The sequence below is a fragment of the Grus americana genome, chromosome 20, assembly GCF_028858705.1.
Source record: "Grus americana isolate bGruAme1 chromosome 20, bGruAme1.mat, whole genome shotgun sequence".
Classification (NCBI taxonomy): domain Eukaryota; kingdom Metazoa; phylum Chordata; class Aves; order Gruiformes; family Gruidae; genus Grus; species Grus americana.
In genome coordinates, this window is record NC_072871.1 from 1,415,264 (window position 1) to 1,435,365 (window position 20,102).

A 20,102-nucleotide genomic window follows, 5' to 3' on the forward strand; every position below is an offset into this window, starting at 1 on the left:
TCATCCCAGCTGAGCCCACCTCCCCTCGTGCCCTAGCCCCATCTCTGCACACACCCTTTTTGATATGGACCTCTTCCTCTTGGACAGGTTTTCTTTGGGTCAAATCCCACTCATTTAAGAAACCTTCTGACCAAGTTCTCTCGGCCAAGTGTCTCCCAGCCCTTAAACAGCTCATCTCTTGTGCTAAAAATTAAGCATTAGTAACATTTGCTGCCCACTGGGATTTTGCAGGTTTCACTTTTTAAAAAGAGTCCGGAAATGCCCATGGCTGGATCATTTTCTTCTGTAGCCAGATATGAAAAGAAAGAAGAAAAAAAAAAAGAAAAGCAGAACTTTGGGACAGAACTTCAAAGAAAGAGAAAAGAATCTTGCACTAAAGAGCATGAAAAAGGTCTTTCATTTCCCCCTAGGATGTCCTTCCAGAAGGGCAGGTCCCCAATAGCCTGTTCTTCCCAGAAAGGTCAGAGAGAACTAAGGAACTTGCAGCTTTGTGACTCCAGAGACACAACACAAGCAAAAGGGGAAATGCTTTAGAGTCGCACCATTTAAAACACTGTTTTCATTGGATGCTAATTCGTTCACATTTAACACAAAATCCCTACTAAAGCGGTAAATAAACCAACCTCCCACATCATGTCTAGAAAAAGAAATGTCTAGTTCAGTTCTTTGCCCCTCCAAGCAGACTTCCAGGAAAGAGAAGACGTGATCTTTCTTATGACTGTACATCTCCACATCTATTCCTACAGCAGAAACAGGGTTAAACATTGAAAAGGCATGCTCAGGCTTCCTTATACATTGTTAAAATGGAATAGAGGCCCCCCTCGTCCCCAGACCTGAGTTACAGTGATGCTCTGAGCATCTCCCAGAGCAGCACAGCACTATCTCCCACCCCAGACATCTCAGTCTCTCCCAGTCCCATGCCAGTGGATCACCAGGCTGTACCACTGCAATATCCACTCATCCCTAGGAAGGTACCTAATGGTTCCTACTTTAGAGGAGACGGTGGGTCCCAATCTGCCGGGCTGGCATTTCCCCACCCCACACTCGGGACCAGAAGCGAAGGACGACAAGGATTCAGTGGAGTCCCAAAGACATCAGCGCAGCTGCAAGGAGTCTGGTGTCCACACTGATGCTGTAACTGCTGCACACCCCCGTCCCTGCCGAGCTCCTGCAGTTCCCCTGGTGCGAGGCTTAAAGCAATTCCAAGGGCATCTCATATCCCCTTGCTCGTGACGGATGCACAGCTCACCTACCCCTGCTCTGCAGCCCCTTGCTGATTCAATTACAGTCCCCATCTCTTTGATTGAATTTAGCATAAAGTGATGCTCAGCCTGCACTGGCTGTTGAGAGCAAAGTGCCCCTCTCCCTCCCGCACAGCCTCAGCAAGCCGGCGAGACACCCTGGCCCCAGCAGCCCGCGAATATTAAACCCCGGGAAGGAGATTGCCCTCTGGTCTGAAAGGCAGAGGAGAAAGTCAACCACCCCAATGAGTATCCTGGTATTGTGGGCAAGGCTGAGGGGGTACATGAACAGCCAAAATTGCATTTATCCAATTCGTACACATTTTACTATAATTTCTGCTCTACAGCAGTAGAGATCTCGGCACTTTATTCCTTCGCAGTGATATTCAACCTCTCCAACACAAATTTCCCAAGGGAAGAGCTCTGTTTCTCCCTTTTCCATCAACCTGCTCCCCTCAAGTAACATGCAACTCTGCTGGGGACAGAGGCAGCCCAACCTGCAGGGGCTGAGCACCCCCCTGGTTGCCTCTAAAGCACAAGCTCCTGCTTGCAAAGTCCTTTGGGATCCAGCCAGAGAGAGGGCAGACGTGTGAAGGACTGAGCATCACATGGGATAAAGCTCTACCAGTGACACGTGTCCCTGGAGCCCAGCCCCTGCCCGGGGACCGAGCTACCCCGCTCAGCGCTCCCGCGCACCGGGGAGGCCAGAGCAGGGAGGTCAGCTAACACCGGGGCTGCACCGTACCCTGTGCACGCTGCCTCGCTCAGGGCTCACTCTGGGAACCAGCCTCCCCGCTATTGTTTTCATTCAGGGAGGCTGCTGCGTTGCCTGCCAATATTTACAAAGAGAAAACAGGGTTTAATCTCACAGTGCTGGGAAAGGAGGATGCAGATGGCGTGAAGGGGGCGTTTGCGACCAGATAAAGCGAGCGACTGAAGTGGCTGCCAGTTGATTTCTGACTGCCTTCACCCCAGCATTTTGAAAAACATGTTATTGCAGGTGTTGCGTGCCGGCTGGCGCAGGAGCCTCCGGTGAGCCCACACCAGCACGAGACCCCACGCCAGTGCTGCCCGTGGGAGAGCAGGAGGAAAACACGGGGCACGTACTGCAGAGGAGGACCCAGGCTAGCCAACACAAGCCCCAACCAGGCCCTGCTATGGCAGAAAAAGGTCCCTGTTTCTCCGTGGGGAAAGCTCACCCCTGCAGATGCTCCCCCAGGCTGAGCCTCAGCCCACAGCACCCAGGAGCATGGGGAGATGACAGGCGAGGGGTCTGGCCAGGCACAGCTCCAGGCTACCCCAGCAGACACCAACCAAAGAGGGACTGTTGGCTCTGGAGCCCACAGATCAGCTGAGGACCTCCCAGAGAACAGCACCACATCACAGGAAGAACCCCCAGACCAAGATCCCACGCCGCAGCCATGCCCCTCTGTGCAGGACCCAGCACAACAGCATCTGGTACACAAGTGTGGCTCTACACATCACTGCAAAGCAAAGATATAACAACCACCACGAGCCAGCCTCAGCCTGACACCTCCAAAGCCTTGAATTCAGCCACCAGCCCAGCCCTGGGGGCTGTTCTCATCTCACCGCTGCCTGGTGGATGTTCCCCCCACAGATCAGGGGGATGCACTTCTGCTCCCTTCCCCAGGCTCCTCTCCTCTGCAGAGTTTATGGTAAAGTGGTTCAGGGACAGGGCTCACAGCTCAGCTCTGCCCAGCCCCTGGCCTCGAACGTTCAGAGCGCTGGTCCGCAGCCAAACCCAGCAGAGATCCCAAAGGGGAAGTACCTCGGAAATGGGCTCCAGACTACAATAGTTTTTAAATCGCAGAGTAAACCTTCCACCGGCGAAACAGCAAGCCCTGGGAATATCCTGTGCACAAAACACGGGCAACTGCTGGCTGGTTATTTCATGACCCACGGAGCTAGGTCTGATGAGAAAGCTCAGTTTTCTCCCGTGCTAAGCTGTACTGGGGGGAGCGTGGGGGACCACGTCTCTTCCTGTGGTTTTTGGACTGCTAGGCATACTGGTGGTGCCCAAAAAACAAACACTGGCAGTAACAGCAGGGGCCCTACTGAATGCTGGGATGACCAAAAGGTAACAGGATCACGAGTGCTTGAGCAGATGATGTGCATGGAGCTGCCGTTTGCAGGGCACGGCAATCTCTGCAGAGAAGCTGTTTGGCTTGGTTTTGGGCCAGGGAGGCTCTATAGATGAAGGTGAAGGATAGATGTGCCCATCCTTCCTTGTGACACCAAGGGCTGGCTCTTAGGAAATGGGTTTTCATTGTCCTGCAGACACTCATGGTCCAGAAGAGGCACCAAGATAGCAACTTCATGGTGCAGAGCCACCAGCAGCTCCAGCTCACCCTGGGTCGGACCCTGTTGCACTCAGACACTGCTGCTAAGGAGGGAGAAGATGGAGAAGCAATGCCACAGGAGCACTGCATCATGGCACAGCCTGGAAGATGCTAAGTCTCCAGGAGGAAAACCCAGCCTGAAGAACCTTTTCCACCAACTTTGGAGCAGCCAACAAGGGCATGGGGTTTTGTCTGTCTTCACAGGCCAGCAGGCTGTCCTTAAGTGGCTCATTAGATAACAGTCTCCACGGAAATCCCCAGCCCTGATGCTAGCCGGGCGTGCAGCTCCCAGTGCAAACACCACTCTGGCAAACAGAGAGCAGGTCCACCGCCTTCCCATTCTGCAAACGCCCTTTCCTCTTGGGTGACAGGGCTCAGAGCTGAGCAGTCCTAGAGACAGTACCGCTGAGCTCAGCCGCCCGCTGCAAACACAGCCCCAGAGCTATCCGTCCCTCTTCCCCCAGCACAGACCCAAAGAGAGCAAGCTCCAGCCTGTGCCACCAGCCCCAGGGAACAGCAGTTCCCCTCTGAAATCATCCACTGGTGCCTGGGCCTTTTTAAAATCTCTCCAGTACTGTAACCACATCATATCGGCTCTTCTTTTTGCCAACATCTGGGAACTGTGACCACAGAATTAGGGCTGGGAAGAAAAAAAATAAAAACTTCTGCTCCAAAAAGCACATTTTGCCATCATCTCAAAACACAGATTCAGGGTAAACCAAAACCAGGGAAGCAGAGTGCCCCTGTTTATCTGTTTCTCCAGTTAGGACGCCTGCACTCCCTGCTCTGCCCAGAGAGACCCAAACTGGGAGCTGTCACTGCCCAGGACCTGCCCCAGACCACGGGTTACGGCAACACAGGGCTCCTGCTACTGGTGTCACTCCACATCATCTAACCCAGGTAAATGTGCACTGGCAGAGGGGACAGAGCCCAGGAATCTGTCTGCACAGAGGAGCAGCCTGGCCACCAGCTCCACAGGCATCATTTTGCACACTCTGGCTCCGGGTGTATGCCAGGAGAGCGCTGGCTTGAACCAGATGAACGTTTCAGTTGAAATTTGGAGCATGTCATGGCGATGCAGGGTAGGGCTGCATTTCAGCAACACATCAGCATTTGGGGTGGTCAGCACATGGGTTCATGTCACAACACCCTTCAGAAGGGCTTTTCAAAATACTGGCAGCTGTGGTCTGACATTATCTCACTGCATCTGCAGTTCAGGCTGCAGCTCAGATTTCTCGGCATCACGCACAGAGAAATCCAGTGGCTGGGACCTGCCATCCTTTGGATGGAGGAAAATGGAAACCTCTATTCAGGAAAGAGTTAAGCTGCTGCTGTAGGGGTGACATGGCAGAGGGATTCAGTGTGTGCAGATTGAGCATCCAGCTTTCATGTGAGCTAGGTGCGATGCCGCACAGGGGACAGCCCCGCAGGACTCAGCCCTGCTTGGTGAACCTCTCCAGCATCCCAGGAATGAGCTGCTGCTTGCGAGACATGCAAGAAGCAAAGGAAAAGTCAGAGAGCATGAAAGGATTTCTCATGTGGTACCATCTCCTGACCATCACCAGCAGAGCAGGCGGAGGAGAGGGTGTCCCCCCCTTACACTGAATACGACTGGGAGCAGGAGGAGGAAGGCAGAGGAATACCCTTCATATTCTCTCAGTGTGCTTCAAATTTGTGTAATAAAACTGGCAAGCGCAGGCAGAAAGGAGCACATCTAGATTTTCTCTATTTGAAGTCCTTAGGCATGACCAATCCCAACCCTTCTAGCCTTGTCTGTAGTCCCTGCTCTACCACAGCCCAGAGGATCTTTCACCTTGCTGCAGTACAACGAGCTCATCTGACAAACACCACAGCCCCCAAATGTGACAAACAATTTCTTTTCCTATTACGAATTAGAGGAAATTGAGATACAATTTCAACTGAGCACATGGTTGACTTCACAGACAAACGCTCACCTCTTTACCTTCTCCCATCCTGCATGCGGCACTTGATGCCAGCTGACACTTGATTTTCTCTTACCAGGAATTTAAAACCCACTACACCTCCACCCTGCAGCATTCTTGCATCTGCAGGGTGACCATCACAGCACAAAATTCAGAATTTTATGTTTGGGCAAGGCTGAGGGACTCCTAAATCACTGCTTTTTTTGGTGGTTAAAATCTTCCTGCAGCAAGTTGTGCTGGGGGCTCACAGAACAGGCTCTTTGGCCAGCGCTGCTTTGGGGTCAGAGCTGGGGACAGCTGTGGTCTCTGTGTCTCATTCACAGCCTTAAGGTTTTCTGAGCTCATGTCTCCAAACTGGCCTTTTTGTCATTGCATTTTGTGGTTATTTTCTTGTATTTAAGCACCGACAGTACAGATGGAGCATTCAAAAAGGAGGGATCAAGACATCTTGCAGGTTGCTCAAGCCCCACCAGGGATGGGAAACCACAAAAGCAGAGCCCAGCCCTGAGCATCAGATCCTCATAATGCTGGGAAAAAGGAAAAGGGGAACAACCTCCTTGGCTTTGTCCCCCTGCCAAAACCATCCCATTTCGGTTGGAAACAAATGCAACTCAAAGTGCAAGTCTTCTGGCTATCACTTTGGGGTCAGAGAACCGGGGAATGGGAAAGTTGACTGAGTCCCAAACTTTTATCATCACTGATGCTGTCTCTCTGCTGCAGGAGCTGATGGCTGCTGATTATTCTTCTCCTTCTTTTCTCAGTCACTTCTGTCCTCTTTTCCCCATGATCACATGAAAACATGTCATCAGCTTTCACCCACCTTAACAACTAACCCCCACTGCTCTGTCACTGAACTACCCTCCTCATCTCCTACTTCCCCAAATTTCGAGTGATATGCACACTTTATCAGGCATGATTTGCTGTTTTCTACCATGTCAATGATGACTGTCTGCAATTAAGCAAGAGCCAGGCTCCCCAAGCCCTCCCTGGCAGAGCACAGAAGATGATGTTGAGGTTTCAGACCAGAGTTTTTAACTATTTATTAAGCACCACAGCAATTTTCTGTCTTTCCAGGTTTTTAGGCCAAGTGTTGTGGATGTCTGCTCTAGTTGTGCCCATCTGATCTTTAGCTTTCTTTCACTAATAATTACTTTTTAATTTCTTTACTAAACAAATTCATCTTAGCTTTTCGCTTGGTTGCATAGGTTTGATGTCACCCCCTGGCCAGTCCTTTTGCCCTTTTCCCTATCACCAAACCCCCTGCCAGGACAGTACCCAGAAAAGCTCGTTGCGAACTCTTCTGACGACATGTCCAGAACAGTTCACTTCGAAATTACCCAGGTGTATAAAATCTGCCATGTCACAGCGTGTCCCTGAGCCTTGAAGTCCTGTGTACCACCAGTAAACCGCTTTTCAAGTGTTCAGATTCCCTGTATGGAGACAGGAACCTCGGTTCTTTCCCTGCAGGGCAGAAATGAGCAATGCCACATCCCTAAGGGCATTAAATTAGTCACGCTCAGTCCTAGGAGGAACAGAGAATGCTCTGGGAAATTAATGCTCCTATGGAGCAAGCTGAGACATCTCCAGTGAAGACTATGGAGTTAAGCACAGTTACACAAGTTACAATATTGCCCCTCACCACAGTTGTGGTCCAATTTAAAAAGTGTTTGTTCGAAGCATACCCTTGCCAGCAGCTGGGACACAGCTCCAGGGTGCAAACGTGCCCCTGGGGTCCCTGTGGGTGCAGGGATGTGTCCGCAGAGAGCCAGGGCACGTGGTGGGGGGCAGGGGGTGACAGTGTCATTTATCTAGCAGATCTCCCGTGTAGAGCTCGGATGCACATCTCCAAGGCAGAACAAGATCAAGCACAGACCCGCAGCATTAATTTGCTCAGGTCTGTAAGTGTGCTCATTGCAGCAGGCCAAGAAGTTGCTACTGGAAAGATTTTCTGTTGGGGCAGTTTCCCAAGAGAAATTCCAGTGTCTGCAGAAGAAAACTTCCAGAGAAAACGATCAATTTTGCTAGTGCTTTTCAAATGAAAAACTTATTGAGCTATTTGATATTAAGTCAGTTTGGTCTGAACATGATGGGTTCAAATCAAAAACTTCTAACAATGCAATAAAACACTGATCTGCAGTTTCCTATCAGTAGGATATTTCCGGAGCGGGGAAGGGTGTGAATACAGTCCTGGACCACATTCACATCTCTGGACTGGCTCCCCGAGAGACTGCAGATTCCCACCAGGCAGTAAATGTTTTCTTCTGACAGGTTTTACACGTGCCATCACACGAGGTGTGTGTGCCATGCAGGGAATGGCGTGCAGGCAGGGGGGAAACGGGGCCAAACTCCCACACTCCAAACTCTCCGGGGTCCACACTGAATTGGCCCAAAGCTTTCACAAGCAGGGTCTGTTCAGCGGACTTTAAACTGCTAAATTTGGATTTAAAATACTGAAACGAGACGTAGGCTAGACTAGGTTTGTATGCATTAGTAGTATTTTTTCATATACCAATTGGCAATTAGAAAAGCTAGACAAGCTGCCAGGTGTACACAGTATTCGTCAGATCAAGAGGTACCACCTTCACTTCCAAAATCCTGGCCAGCTTATGTGCCGGGACTATCGCAACTACCCCATGACTGCCACGAGGAACAAAACCACCAAGAATGGACAGCTGAGCAGAGAACCTCCCTCTATTTCTGCATTCTTTCCAGCACCAATGTATATTTGGCCCTTCCCTTCCAGGAGGCCACGTGGCCCACCAGGATCGGGGCCACCTGCACTCGGGACCTCCAAGCACTGCAATTCACACGCTGAAGAGCCTGTAAAATAAACACCCCTTCTGCTGTAACCTACACTGGGCTATAAAGATTACCGCTTGCCATCTGACTGTAAATAACCATAATACACAGGATTTAAACTCTCCGGAGTGATTTACTTACACCGATTAGACAGGATGACTGGCAGTAGCTTGTTTATGACACTCCAGTTTCCCTGAAGGTTGGAATTTTTCTTGTTTAAAATAAATTAAGCAGCTCACAGACATTGAGACATACTTTTATTTTGGATCATGCCAGATCCAAATGCAAAAATGTGACCTTATGGGTCAGAACATTACTCACAAGGCTTCCAGATGAGAAGGAGCAGGAGACGGCAGCTCAAGGCCTCGGCAAAGTGCTATTCCCGCAGCAAATGCAAAGTCAGCCCAGCCCCGTGGGCTCCCTTTCAATTCACAGCAGCACTAAATACATTACCACTCATTGTAAATGATTTATGGGTAAGAAACAGCAGCACGAGAGCTTCTACCAACCTCCCAGACCCCGTCATGGTGGTGCGATGGATGTGTCTGCCCAGATCGTGTCAACAGAAGAGCTCAGATAATCACTACCACCAAACCCTCCGGACCCATCGCCTCCACTCTGGAGAGGACCAGCCGGCAGAGCTGAGCCAGCAAAAGGCTCCCAGCAGGGTAAAGCGCTGCTGGCAAACCCAGGCATGGAGTCCTGCTGCAAAGAGCAGGACAGGAGCAGATCAGGAGGGGGAGAGACCCCTCAGGGTGACACAGGACAAAAAAGCCATGTCCACACAAGCATCCTTCCCCTACGCATCCTTATGCAAAGCCTTCTAGCTGCCACAAGCAGTCGCAGGGGTGGGCAGCAGGACAGACGTGTCTGCCAGGAGGACCCAGGCACAGGGCACCGCTGCACTACATGGCTGGGACCCCGAGGGTGCCGGGAGCAGGCCAGGGCCAGCACCCTCCAGAGATGTCCTCCAGAGCCTCCTTCCACCCTGACGCCCGGCAGCCTGAGCACGGCCCCTCTTCGTGGGAAGCCATCCTTGCAGAGGGAAACTGTCTCGTTCCCACAGTCGGGAAGGAGGCTGAGCCTTGCACCGGGACAAAAGGAGGTCACACAGCCAGGAACACGGCACCCAGTGGACACCACGTCCATCAGGCAGTGGGGAGAGCCACGCTGGGCTGGCCTGGAGACCCCCACCCCAGCCCCACATGCTGCTGCAACATGAGAGTGCTGCTTCACTGGGCCTGAATCCCAGCTTTCCCTTGACAGCAGAGCAAGCCTTGAATCCACCCGACTGCAGAAATAACCTTAACATCAAACACTGATGCTCCCACCAGCCCAGCAAGGCACTCAAGCCCCCCGCAATGCCTCTGTGTCCAGCCAGCCTGCAGGAATGCCTTTGAGGGGGACCGTCCCCTCCCTCCCATGGGCTGCCAAGACTTAAAATCTCCTGGTGACACCCCCACAACCCCGTAACTAAAGCTTTGCTCCTGAAAAGTGAATGCAAAGAAGAAAAGAGGGATGACCTGAAGGTGTCTCTCTTCTTAGCTTCCCTGCAGGAAGATGATGCTTAAACACTCCCAGGCTGGCTCCCACGACAGCATCCCACCATTTAAGAAGAGCCTGAGGTCTGTCTCCATTGAGGACAGTTCGTTGAGCCACACAACCCCCACACTGCAAAAGTGAGAGGTTTCTGCTCTCATGCTTTAACCACCTGGTGGCTTTAACCTTGCAGCCTGGTCACCCTCTCCACGTGGCGCTCAGGATTGTAGGTCACCGTTTCCCAGAAGAGCAGCCATGGGGAAGTCAGGAGGGCACCGTCCTGCCCTGGCTCGCTGCTGACTCACAGGCACGTTCCCCTCTCTGTGCCTCAGCTTCCCCTTTTGAACCAAAACTGCCCGTTGCTGGAGAGTCTGGTGAGATGTAACGGCTGGAAGTGCACTGTTCCCTTAACCTTGAAACCAGCTGTTTCTTTCCATGCTGTTCACTCACGGTGGACACATAAAAGCCACCTTCTCCCCTCCTTGCAGGAAAGGCCCAGCCAAACCACGCGGCTGGAGAATCACCCCCACACCTACCCACAGGCAGATCTCACATCAGCCCGACATCCCCAGCTCAGTGCAGACCACCAGCCTCAAAGCAATCCCGTGGGGTCCAGGAGGGAACGTCCGGCTCAGCAGGACACCATCTTTGAGCCAGGGGCTGCCCCGATGTCACCTGAAAGCCACGGGCTGGCACAGCGCAGGGTGTGAGCAGCCACTCCGGGGGTATGGGCATGTGCAGGTGGGTCGGGAACCTCCTGCTCCACTTGCAACCTGCTCCGAAATACCTCGGGCGGACAGGGGGAATGAGAAGGGGTTTGCAGAACCCCACAGTCACAGCCTGTCCAGACCTACTGTCCTCTGTGAGGGAGCACGCATGTAGGAAAGCAAACGTTTCACATTTTCTATACAACTGCTGCACTCCGACTGCAACAGATACCACAGATCTCAGCTGTGAGAACCATTTAAACCCATCAGAAGAAAGCTAAGCACTTCATTACATCTTGATGAAGCCGAGTCTTCTCCTCTCAGCATCTCACAAAACCAGCCAGTTCCTTCAGTCGCTTCTACTTAGGGGCCCAAAGCTTCTAAATTAAATGTCAGGCTACAAATACATTTTTCCAAATGCATGAGAAAATGCAGGAGTGCCTCATCCCGCTGTCGGGATGTCGCTGATGAACACCCATCGCAGCCTTTCTGAGTCACAGCACAGGATTAGGCGGGTAGGGAGACATCACGCAAGCCTGACGTCACGCTGGGACACGCACTGAGCAAACCCCCGAAGAGGCAGCTCCTGCCCGACCGCCCCAGGAAGAAACAGAGGAGACAAGGAAGGAACGATAGGGAAACGTGAGAGAGAACTCGCCAGCCCACGGTTATGCAGCAAGTCGTGCTTTGGCCCAAATCCCAGCCACTCAAGGTGAACAACTTTCATTCTGAATGTTTTCATCCAACTTTCACAATAGCTTATTATTTCGCGGTGCTGCTGAGCAATGTTTGCCTTTCTCCTCTGCGCCCTGGGGATCTTTCCCAGATCCAAATTTCCACCTCTGAAAATACAAGGCCTTGAAACCAGGAACACAGTAAAGTCACTTGAAAAGGAAAAAAAAGCCGCAGCATTCAATGATTAGGTCGGTCCAGTCACTGTGAACCAATTTTGCAGTCTCCTTGGCTGCTTCACAACACAAATGTAACTACGCCAATGTCTGAGTGATTCCAAATCTGTTTAGAGCGTTTAGGCAAGTACCAGCCACACATGTTTTTAGAGCTACACTTATATGTCTTTTAGATCGAGCTTTCTTATTTTGAGGGCTTCAAACCTGGGTGCTTGAAGACAAGAAAAGCAAGATGCCTAATAAAATAAAGACAAAACAGTCAGCAAGGAAATCTGCCCCCAGGCAAAAGGATCCCAAGATAAAGCAGAAGTGAGATGCTGTGAGGAAGATCCACCTACTGCACACAGGGGGAAGGGGAAAAGCAAACCTGCCTCAGTGCTCCCCAGCCTCCCTGGTCACAGATTGCTTTTAGCAGCTTCTTACTAATATATTCTGGCTACAGCCATTACGTTTCCTTTCCAAACCTCTGGCAAATTAATTAAAAAGGAAGTTAAAATCAGCCTGTTCAGTGCTCCTTGCCCCAGCAGAAGGATCAGTTGTTAGTATGTGTTCAGCTCTCACTAGAAAGTTAATTTGGAAAACAACAACACTCACCTCTGCAAGGTAAAGGATGCAGAATTTCCGATCTTCTGAACCTATAAAGAAGAAAAAAACCGGGATCAAAATTAAGCTACAACTGCATTTCTGCAAGCAGAGCCACTGGCAGAGGAATTGGCTAAGAGACAGCATTTAATGAATATTTATTGTTGTCATCCTACAGTACCAGGCTGTGATCTGGGAGTGATGTGTGCTGCATCTGCAGGGGCCCTGTGCCGGGCAGGCTGCATTCTGTGGCCTCTTGCATGGACTCACCACGCTATCACGGATTCTCCTTTGGGTTTGTCCTTTTGGAAGAAGGTTTGCTTCATTCAGAGGCCACGTGCAAGCTCTTCTGCCCAACCTGCCGTGGTATGTGCAGCCTGATTCCTTCCCAGGGGCTGCGGAGGCCCCGCAGTGCCCAGGCAGCCATCCTGGGCACCGGGGTCGAGGCTCTCCTATCTTACCTCTGCGGATGCTTTGCTCCCAGGAGGACTAACCAGAGCAGCTCCTGTTCCTACGTCCTTGCTCATTCCCAGCTTCTTGCCCCAAGCCCATTGGTGGTAGCTCTGTCTAGTGCTGTCTGTCCCAGCCTCCATCAGTGCCAGTGGTAGGGGTTGGTGCTTCTCCAAGGAGATGGAGCCAAATCCCAGGGCAATGGGAAGCAGCTGACACGGGGCAGGGGGGAGAGCTCATCCTGCTCTGTCGGGCCAAGGGTAAACTCCCCAAGCTCCCACCAGCATGGTGCTGCTCAGGAGACCCGGCCAAGGGACCTCCACTTCCATGGTTTTGGAAAAGGAGATGGTGCTGGAGGCAATGCAATGACCAATGCTGTGATCCACATCTTGCTAAATCATGGAGAAGCGTAGTTCAGCACCTCATCTTGCTGCCAGCTGTCCCAGGGATGCGTTATGCTCCACCAGGCTGGTTTCTGCAGGACTAGTGTACCCCATCCCCAACAAAAAGGCTTTCCTGAGGATCTGCCCTGGTCTTTGATCCCTGCTGGTGAGACAAGAGTGTCCCCAGCCCCAAGGGAAGCCAGCTCCTGGCATACATAAGCCTCACAGGAGAACGTGAAGCTGCCACAGGACAGGGTCACCTCAGCTCTGAAGCAGAACATCCTATCTCCTGAAGCCGGTTCGCTCCTTCACACCAGCGTGCCCTGCACCAGCTTTGCCCTTGGTAGCGTGCAGCACTGCTGGGCTGCAGCTTTCATGACCCTTTTAATGACATTATCTCTGCCATGAGATCAGATCTGCAGTCAGGGCACGGCTGCAGATCCTATTCAAAGCAGTGTCAGCACAAGCTCTGCTTCATTTCAACAGCCTGAGCTGTGCTAACGATAGGAACAGGCTCTGTACAGCGGTGGAAACACCCTGTTCCCCAGAGGAAAGCAATTCTTCTGCCACAGGCAGCAGCCCAAATGTCAAGATAAGAGCTGTGACCCATTAAGGGACTCAGATGCCTCTTGAGTCACTCCACGGGACATGTGAAACTCGAAGAATTGCAATGGCCTGGAGCCGTTTGCTGGACGTTCCCCTTCCAGTTGCCCTTTGGGGGATCGCAGGTCTGCCTCCACTGCCAGCTTCGCTTTTAGTGCACGTTGCAGGAAACGGGCTGGAACATCGCTACGGGGACGCTGGGACATCGTGCCGCACCAGGATGCTGGAGCCCAGCACCACCGGGAGCACTGCTGCGGACCCCTTGGATGAGGAGCCCTTGTGCGTTCCTATGAGCTTTGCTCTGCTCCGCCCTGGGTGCTGCGAGGGTCAGGGAAGCAGCCTGGCCCCAGGGCTGCCAGCCAAATGGCTCCAGCGCTGCCCCTCCAAATCTTCCCTTCCAGAAAGGGAGTGATGCCAGCCCCCGAGAGCACAAGCTGAGCAGACCTGGCTGGGAGCCTGTGTCTCACCTCTGCCTAAGCTCTCCCAGCATCCTCTTCCACAAATCCCAGCAGGACCATCAAGGAACATTTTCCCTCTGAAGCCAAAGTCTCCGATGGCAGCTCCTCAGCCAGTGCTTTTCCCCTCGAGGGAGGGTTTGGAGGTAGGATCCGAGCCTGCTGCTGGTGCACCACGAGTCCACCATCCCCTTCTACTGCTTCTGCTTCCCAAGTGGTCAGCAGCATAAAAGACGCCCTGTCTTCTCAACTGGGTGCTCTGCTCCTCTCCCTGTGCCATGATCAAAGCTCTCCAGGCTGCCTTGCAAAGCAGATTGCAGAAGACCAAGTCCCAGCCACTTTCCCTCAGGAGCTTTAACCCGGCTTTCCCAGCTCATCTGAGGAACAAGTCACCCTCCAGAGAGACGCACCCTCAGCAAAGAAAGGTGACGCTGGAGCGTAACGGCCCTGGGGATGACCTCACTTCTCTTGGGCCTCTGTTTATTCCTTCTGCAATAACAGGTGATCCCAACAAAGCCCAAAACCATCAGAATTAAATTTCCTTCCAAATTCCTCTCTGCTGAGCTATGAATATTGGCATGAGCAACCTCCACCACCAGCAGCTCCTGTCCCCTGTCCCTCCAAGACTCACTGCTACACACGGCCAAGCAGCCCAGCGTCTACGGGACACACAAAGCAGGGAGCCAGCCTAGGCTAAGGAACCACTTAAATCTCATTCTCTACCAGTAATTGCCTTTAGAGAGAAAACAAATGGGAGGTAAGAGACTGGCTGCCCAGCCCAGCAGCCAGGTTTGAGCTGGTGCCAATCCCCAGCAAGGGGAGGCAGGAGAGTGATGGCAGAGCCAGGAAGGCCAGACCCGAGCGCAGATTTCAGCACAAACCAGGTTTTCCAGGATTTCTTCCACTGGAGCTTTTTCCAGTCTCCGGAGGGTCAGGCTGGCGTGCCGGAAGCCTGCCGCGCCCTGGAGCCGTACGACGTGCCCTGCTTACCTCCTGCACCACGGACCACAGAGGCCAGGAAAGCCAAAGGGAGAGGCACAACCTCGCACCGCGGAGGTGACATCCAGCCCCCCGGGCTAAACCAGGGCTCCGTTCCCCACGCGGTGCTTCATCTGCACCTTTTCTGACAGCTGAACGGCACATACCCTCAGCCAAATTTAGTGAAACACTGAAAGGAAATAAGCAGGAGGAAAAAAAAACCTCACTTTAAAACATTTCAGTTTCTTCCTGATGCGTTGTGACGGGGACTGGCTTGTCTTTCAGAGTAACTTGACCCATCCCTGCCCTAGGGCTAGGCTGCTGCGTGCGCTAGGCGCAGACAAGAGGAAGGTGTGAGTTTTGTGGGGACACGTCCCCCTCTCCAGCCAAGCCTCATCCGGCATGGGGCAGGCACTTACGCAGCTCCCGGCACAGCAGCACGTTTCAGCGCCGCCCTGCTCTGCCCACCTCCCTGTGCAACCCAAGGAAAACACCCATTGCTTGTAGGATTTGGGTGGTTCATGCCGGGCATCGGGTCAAAAAGATGGGAAAAGAGGGAAGATGGTCCTGCTCCTTTCCACAGCCTCCGTGCACAGCCCAGGGACTGTGGCGATGCCCACGGCGAGGGCAGGTACCCTGCTCCCCAGCCCCTCACGTCTGCTCAGCGAGGACGGGGCTGCATGCAGCACCCAAAGAGGAGCTCACAGGGCAGGGTGCTGCGGGGCCCTGGGTGCACAGGGACAGAGGAAGGCTGTTGTGCACGTTCAGACCTGACACCCAAGAAGTGACATGTCCCCAGGGAGGTGTGGCAGGGTGCAAGCCCTGGGTGCTTCCAAGCGTCCTGGGGGCAGCAGGGAGAAGCCATGGCAGGGCAGAAGGCCAATAAATCACACTCTTAGCCTCTGACTATCTTGGAGCTGTTTGCTGTAAGATACGGAGGGTTGGGATGTCGGGGACAGCGAAGCAGCACAGGAAAAGTCCTCGTTTGCAGGATCCTGGCTGGGGGATGGGGCTCTCAGCCTGGGGGTCCTCATTCCAGCTGTGAAACAGGAGCGCTCTTCTCTGTCCCAAATCCAAGCGCACCCCCCCAGGGGGGCCAGGATCCCAGCAAGGCAGCAGCCTTCGCGTGGAAATTCCCACAGTATCTAGTGAGGAAGCCAGCCCTGTCGCGCTGGAAACACTGGCCGGTGTGGTGCTCATCAACCATGCTCTGCTTCTAAAGCAGGAAGACAGAGCATTGTAAAGCAGATTATACTGATTTGCTTTCGCACAGGGCAGCGAGCGGCAGAAACAGGAAACATCACAATGGTCTTCAGTGTACCGGAGATGTCTCAATTGTTATACTCAGCAATACGCCTGTTCCTATTAATGCACCATTCAGTTATTTAGGAGACCAACAGAAAATCCCTGCCAAAAGGGACTGACATCTTTTTGCTCGTTCCACCCGCCTTTGAAGCGGCCCTGCCCAAACGAGGACGGTAAGCTGCCTGAAAACCGACTGTGCTGGATTCCTGGTGTACGGGGGGTCGTCCGGCGCTGCAGAGACAAACATCCCCTTCAGAGAGGCTTGTTAAGCTATTCCAGATGTGATCGAGCCAAGTTATTACGGAACAAGGAAATAAGTGGCAGAAACTGCTCACGAAATCCAACTGCTCTGCCTGAGGTTAGGAGGCACAGTCCTGCGCTGAGCTGCAAACAGACTGTCATGCACGGAACCGGGACCAGCACCAGGGAAGCTGATTCCTTCAAGGAGGCGAACGAGAGCAGGGTTATTGCACAGCCTTTGACAGCAGCCGGGGCGGCACGCACACGCACTCCAGGAGCGGACGCTGACCAACAAGCACTTCAACAAGGAGCAATTTCTTTTGTCCGTTTCTTAGAAATAAGTAGCACTGAGAACAAACTCAACAAACCCCAGCGAAGCTTCAATGGCTTTTCTAAATGGCTCACGCCGTGGCGCACCGTCTCCCTCACTGTGTTTCTGCCCCCACGAAATAGGTCAGTGAATTAATATGGGAGCAGAAATGTTGTTGGAAATGGGAAGTAAAAACTGACAGGCAGCCTGTGGTGTCTGGCACGGCATTGCAGATCCGCAGCACTGAGGCTCACAACAACGTGGCGCACATGGAGAGATGCAGCTCATCCACAGAGCTTACAGCTGGGCTGGGGAAAGCCATGGGAAGTGGCAACATTCATCCAGAAAATGATCCCTTTGGAGAAGCAGCCCAGGTCTGGATTAAATCCTTTTGGTCAGGGCCATGGGACTGCATAGAGACATCAGCTCACACAGTTACAGAGTAATTCGGGACGGAAGAGGTGCCTCTGGTGGTACCTAGTCCAAGCTCCTGCCCAAAGCACCCAGACCAGGGCACTCAGGGCCATGCCCAGTCAAGTCCTGAACACGTCCATGGATGGAGATCCCACAGCCTCTCTGAGCAACTTAATCTTTGACCAACCTCATCATAGGAAAGTTGTTCTTTATACCTAATCATGATTTCCCACGTGGGTCCCGGTCCAGCAACACCCGCTGCCAGGGCTCGAGGAGGAGCTAGGGCACCAGCCCCATGCTGATGCAGTCAGGCGACTGTACACAGAACAAGCCCGTACCCAAAAAGCGACTGCCCCGAGAGAAGAAACAAGGTGGGACTGGGCCCAGGGCCAAGGAGTGTCTCCACTGTAGCAAAAAGGATGTGGTAAAGCAATTTGTTCGTTCCTCTTTTGACCCCAAAGGCCCTCGTTTACACAGCCTCAGCATTTCGACTTAAAATAACTGATTTCAAGTCACCCCCTGCCTTAGAAGCCCTCTCCGAGCCCTCAGCTGGACATGAAAGCCCAGCCAAGGTGAAGAGAGTAAGGGCACGGTCCACAGCCTCCCGCCGAGGCCAGGGTTTGCTCTGACCTCGGCGGGGGATGTGCATGGGGAAGAGATGCTAGCGCAGGGGAAAACGTGGGCAGCCGAAGGGAGAAGTAGCAAAGTAAAGGTCAGTAGGGCTTAGCCAGACTCCCTTGGAGACAACCTCTGAACTCTCTCGAGGCACCGTGGGGGAAACCTCAAGACTTCACTTCCCTTTCTCAGCCTCGGCAAGCTCCCGCTGTAGGCAGTGTAACGCCAGCAAGGGGAACAGCCCAGCACCGCAAGACCCTGGGAAATGACAGCCCAAAATCCCTGAGACGCACCCAAAAAGCCTTGGAAAGTGGTGCTACCTGCGTGTCCCTGAGGTGTCCCAGGAGATGGAGTTCCAGGGACCAGATTAATGCAGGGATGGGAAGGGTGATGCTGGCCCTGCACCCCAAGGAAGGATGATCTGGCAGCACCAGTTGGATGGTACTGTTACATACTGGAAGCAATGGGATAGTGGGGTGCTATCCTGCTGCTGACCAAAAACCTTTATAGCTAGCAGCCCTGAAAATGCCCCAAATGTGTCCACTGCTGCTGCAGACACTCACCTTCCTGGAGCTTGACACTCTGCAGGTAGAGAGGGTTCCTCAGCACGTTGCAGCGCCCAGGCTCGTCCTCCTTGGTGAAGAGTAGCAGGTCGGAGTAGACAAAGAGGGTCACCTGGAAGCACAAGAGCAGCAAAGAAGAAGCTATAAGGAATTCATCTCCTGGCACTGAGACAGCATCCTGGAAAGGTCCTCTACCCTGGGAGAAGCTCCAGCCATCACAGGCAGCCCAGGAACCCCTTCCCTAAGGGGCTGGTTGCTGCTAAACCCTTCAGGGTGCTCCCAGCAAGCTTCAGAGGAGGCTCCCCCTGCTTGGCAGCCACCTACCAAGGGCTGTGGAGTCCCGTGACAAGAGGAATAAACCTGCCTGAGAGTTTAAGACCACACAAACACACCCCCTCTGCTCTCTCGTGTCACTTCCCATTTACAGAAGTTATAAATCAGAGGAGCAGGTGGAGGGAATAAGTTGCCGACTAATCCCAGCACACTGGAGAAGTTGCAACCTAAAAGCAAACATGGTCTCCCTGAACACACTCACGAAGGAGCTTCACACTGTTCTCAGTCTTTGCATGCCCCATTTAGCTCCCTTTGAGAAAATAACAGTTTGGCTTTATCCTGGGAGCTTAGCTGCTGGCTGGGCTAAAACCACGACAGGCTTTTACAACAGAAGAACCCACGAGAGCAGTTGCAGGGAACAAACTTGACACCTTTAAACCACGCTGATGGGTGGAAAGCAAACACTGAACCGAGCATCTGCCCAGCTCTGTGCTTGAGCAGCAATTCAAGTGTCCCACAAGCTGGGAGCTACTCCAGAGCAGTGGTAGGTGCTCACAACTCAAGAGGTAGATTTTGTTCTGCTTCTGGCTCTTGCCTGAGGTCCCTCATTCAATCAGTACAGATTAGTGTGATCTTTAAAATAAGAAGAATGAGTTTCTCCACTGTAATGGAGATCCCCATTGACCCAGAAACCTACTGGGGGTGAGGAGCTTGGTGCAATCGCTATGCCAGTAGCTCAGGTTTGAGCCTGTCAGAAGCTGGGGGCATGCAGCAGAACTTAGAACATGCCAGGAAGCAGCTGCAATATGCCAGTGGGCATCTTGCATGCTGGACCTTCTGCATACTGCCAAACCACGCATTGCTCTCAGCACAGGACGCAGCATACGAGCACGTGGCTGCTTTTAACCGCTCCTTGCGATGCTCCCAAAAAACCTCCCACAGCAAAGGGAAAGCTGCTTTGCAACACCAAGCAACAGCAAGGAAGGTTTTGTGGCCTTTTAGCAACCCTTTCACAAAAGCAGAAGACAACCCAGCATCCCAGGGGCTCACTGGGAGCTGGCACCATGGCCACCACCAAGTCACCCCTTGAAAGGTGACTTTGCTCTGGACAGGGACTGAGTCACTGTTTACAGGGACACACTGCCAGTACAGTTTGTCTCCGTGCCCGGTGGCTGACGGACACACGTCAGGAGGACAAGCTGGGTAACAGTTCATCACGTGGTGGTGAGTCTCACGTCAGGGCAGCAGCATCTGGGGCTTTGAAACCAAATATCAAGCCCTTGACACAAGATTTCTCCTTGCTGTGCAAATTCATTTTTGTGGGATTCTTAACAAGCACAAAAGCTACTGGCGTAGCTTTAATTGACAGTGAAACCAGGGAGTGTCTGTTTTTCTCTGTAATATTTGGAAAATCCCTTCCTCTGCTCTCAACAC

At 52.7% G+C, this 20,102-nt stretch overlaps 1 protein-coding gene across 16 annotated transcripts in view; it reads right to left on the bottom strand.

Annotated features, from left to right (window-relative positions):
- The window catches only part of RGS3 (regulator of G protein signaling 3), an 84,835-nt gene that overhangs the window by 26,305 nt on the left and 38,428 nt on the right, over positions 1-20,102 (bottom strand). For 12 of the 16 annotated variants that reach the window (XM_054848554.1, XM_054848555.1, XM_054848556.1 and 9 more), the window contains 2 exons: positions 18,396-18,507; positions 12,092-12,132 (listed from right to left, as the gene is read on the bottom strand). In XM_054848554.1, coding sequence (XP_054704529.1) covers positions 12,092-12,132; positions 18,396-18,507 — 153 coding nt within the window. Of the gene's footprint in view, positions 1-12,091; positions 12,133-13,982; positions 15,492-18,395; positions 18,508-18,590; positions 18,627-18,719; positions 18,739-20,102 lie in introns of those variants that run through there. The other 4 variants (XM_054848567.1, XM_054848563.1, XM_054848565.1 and 1 more) reach the window with 4 other exon arrangements.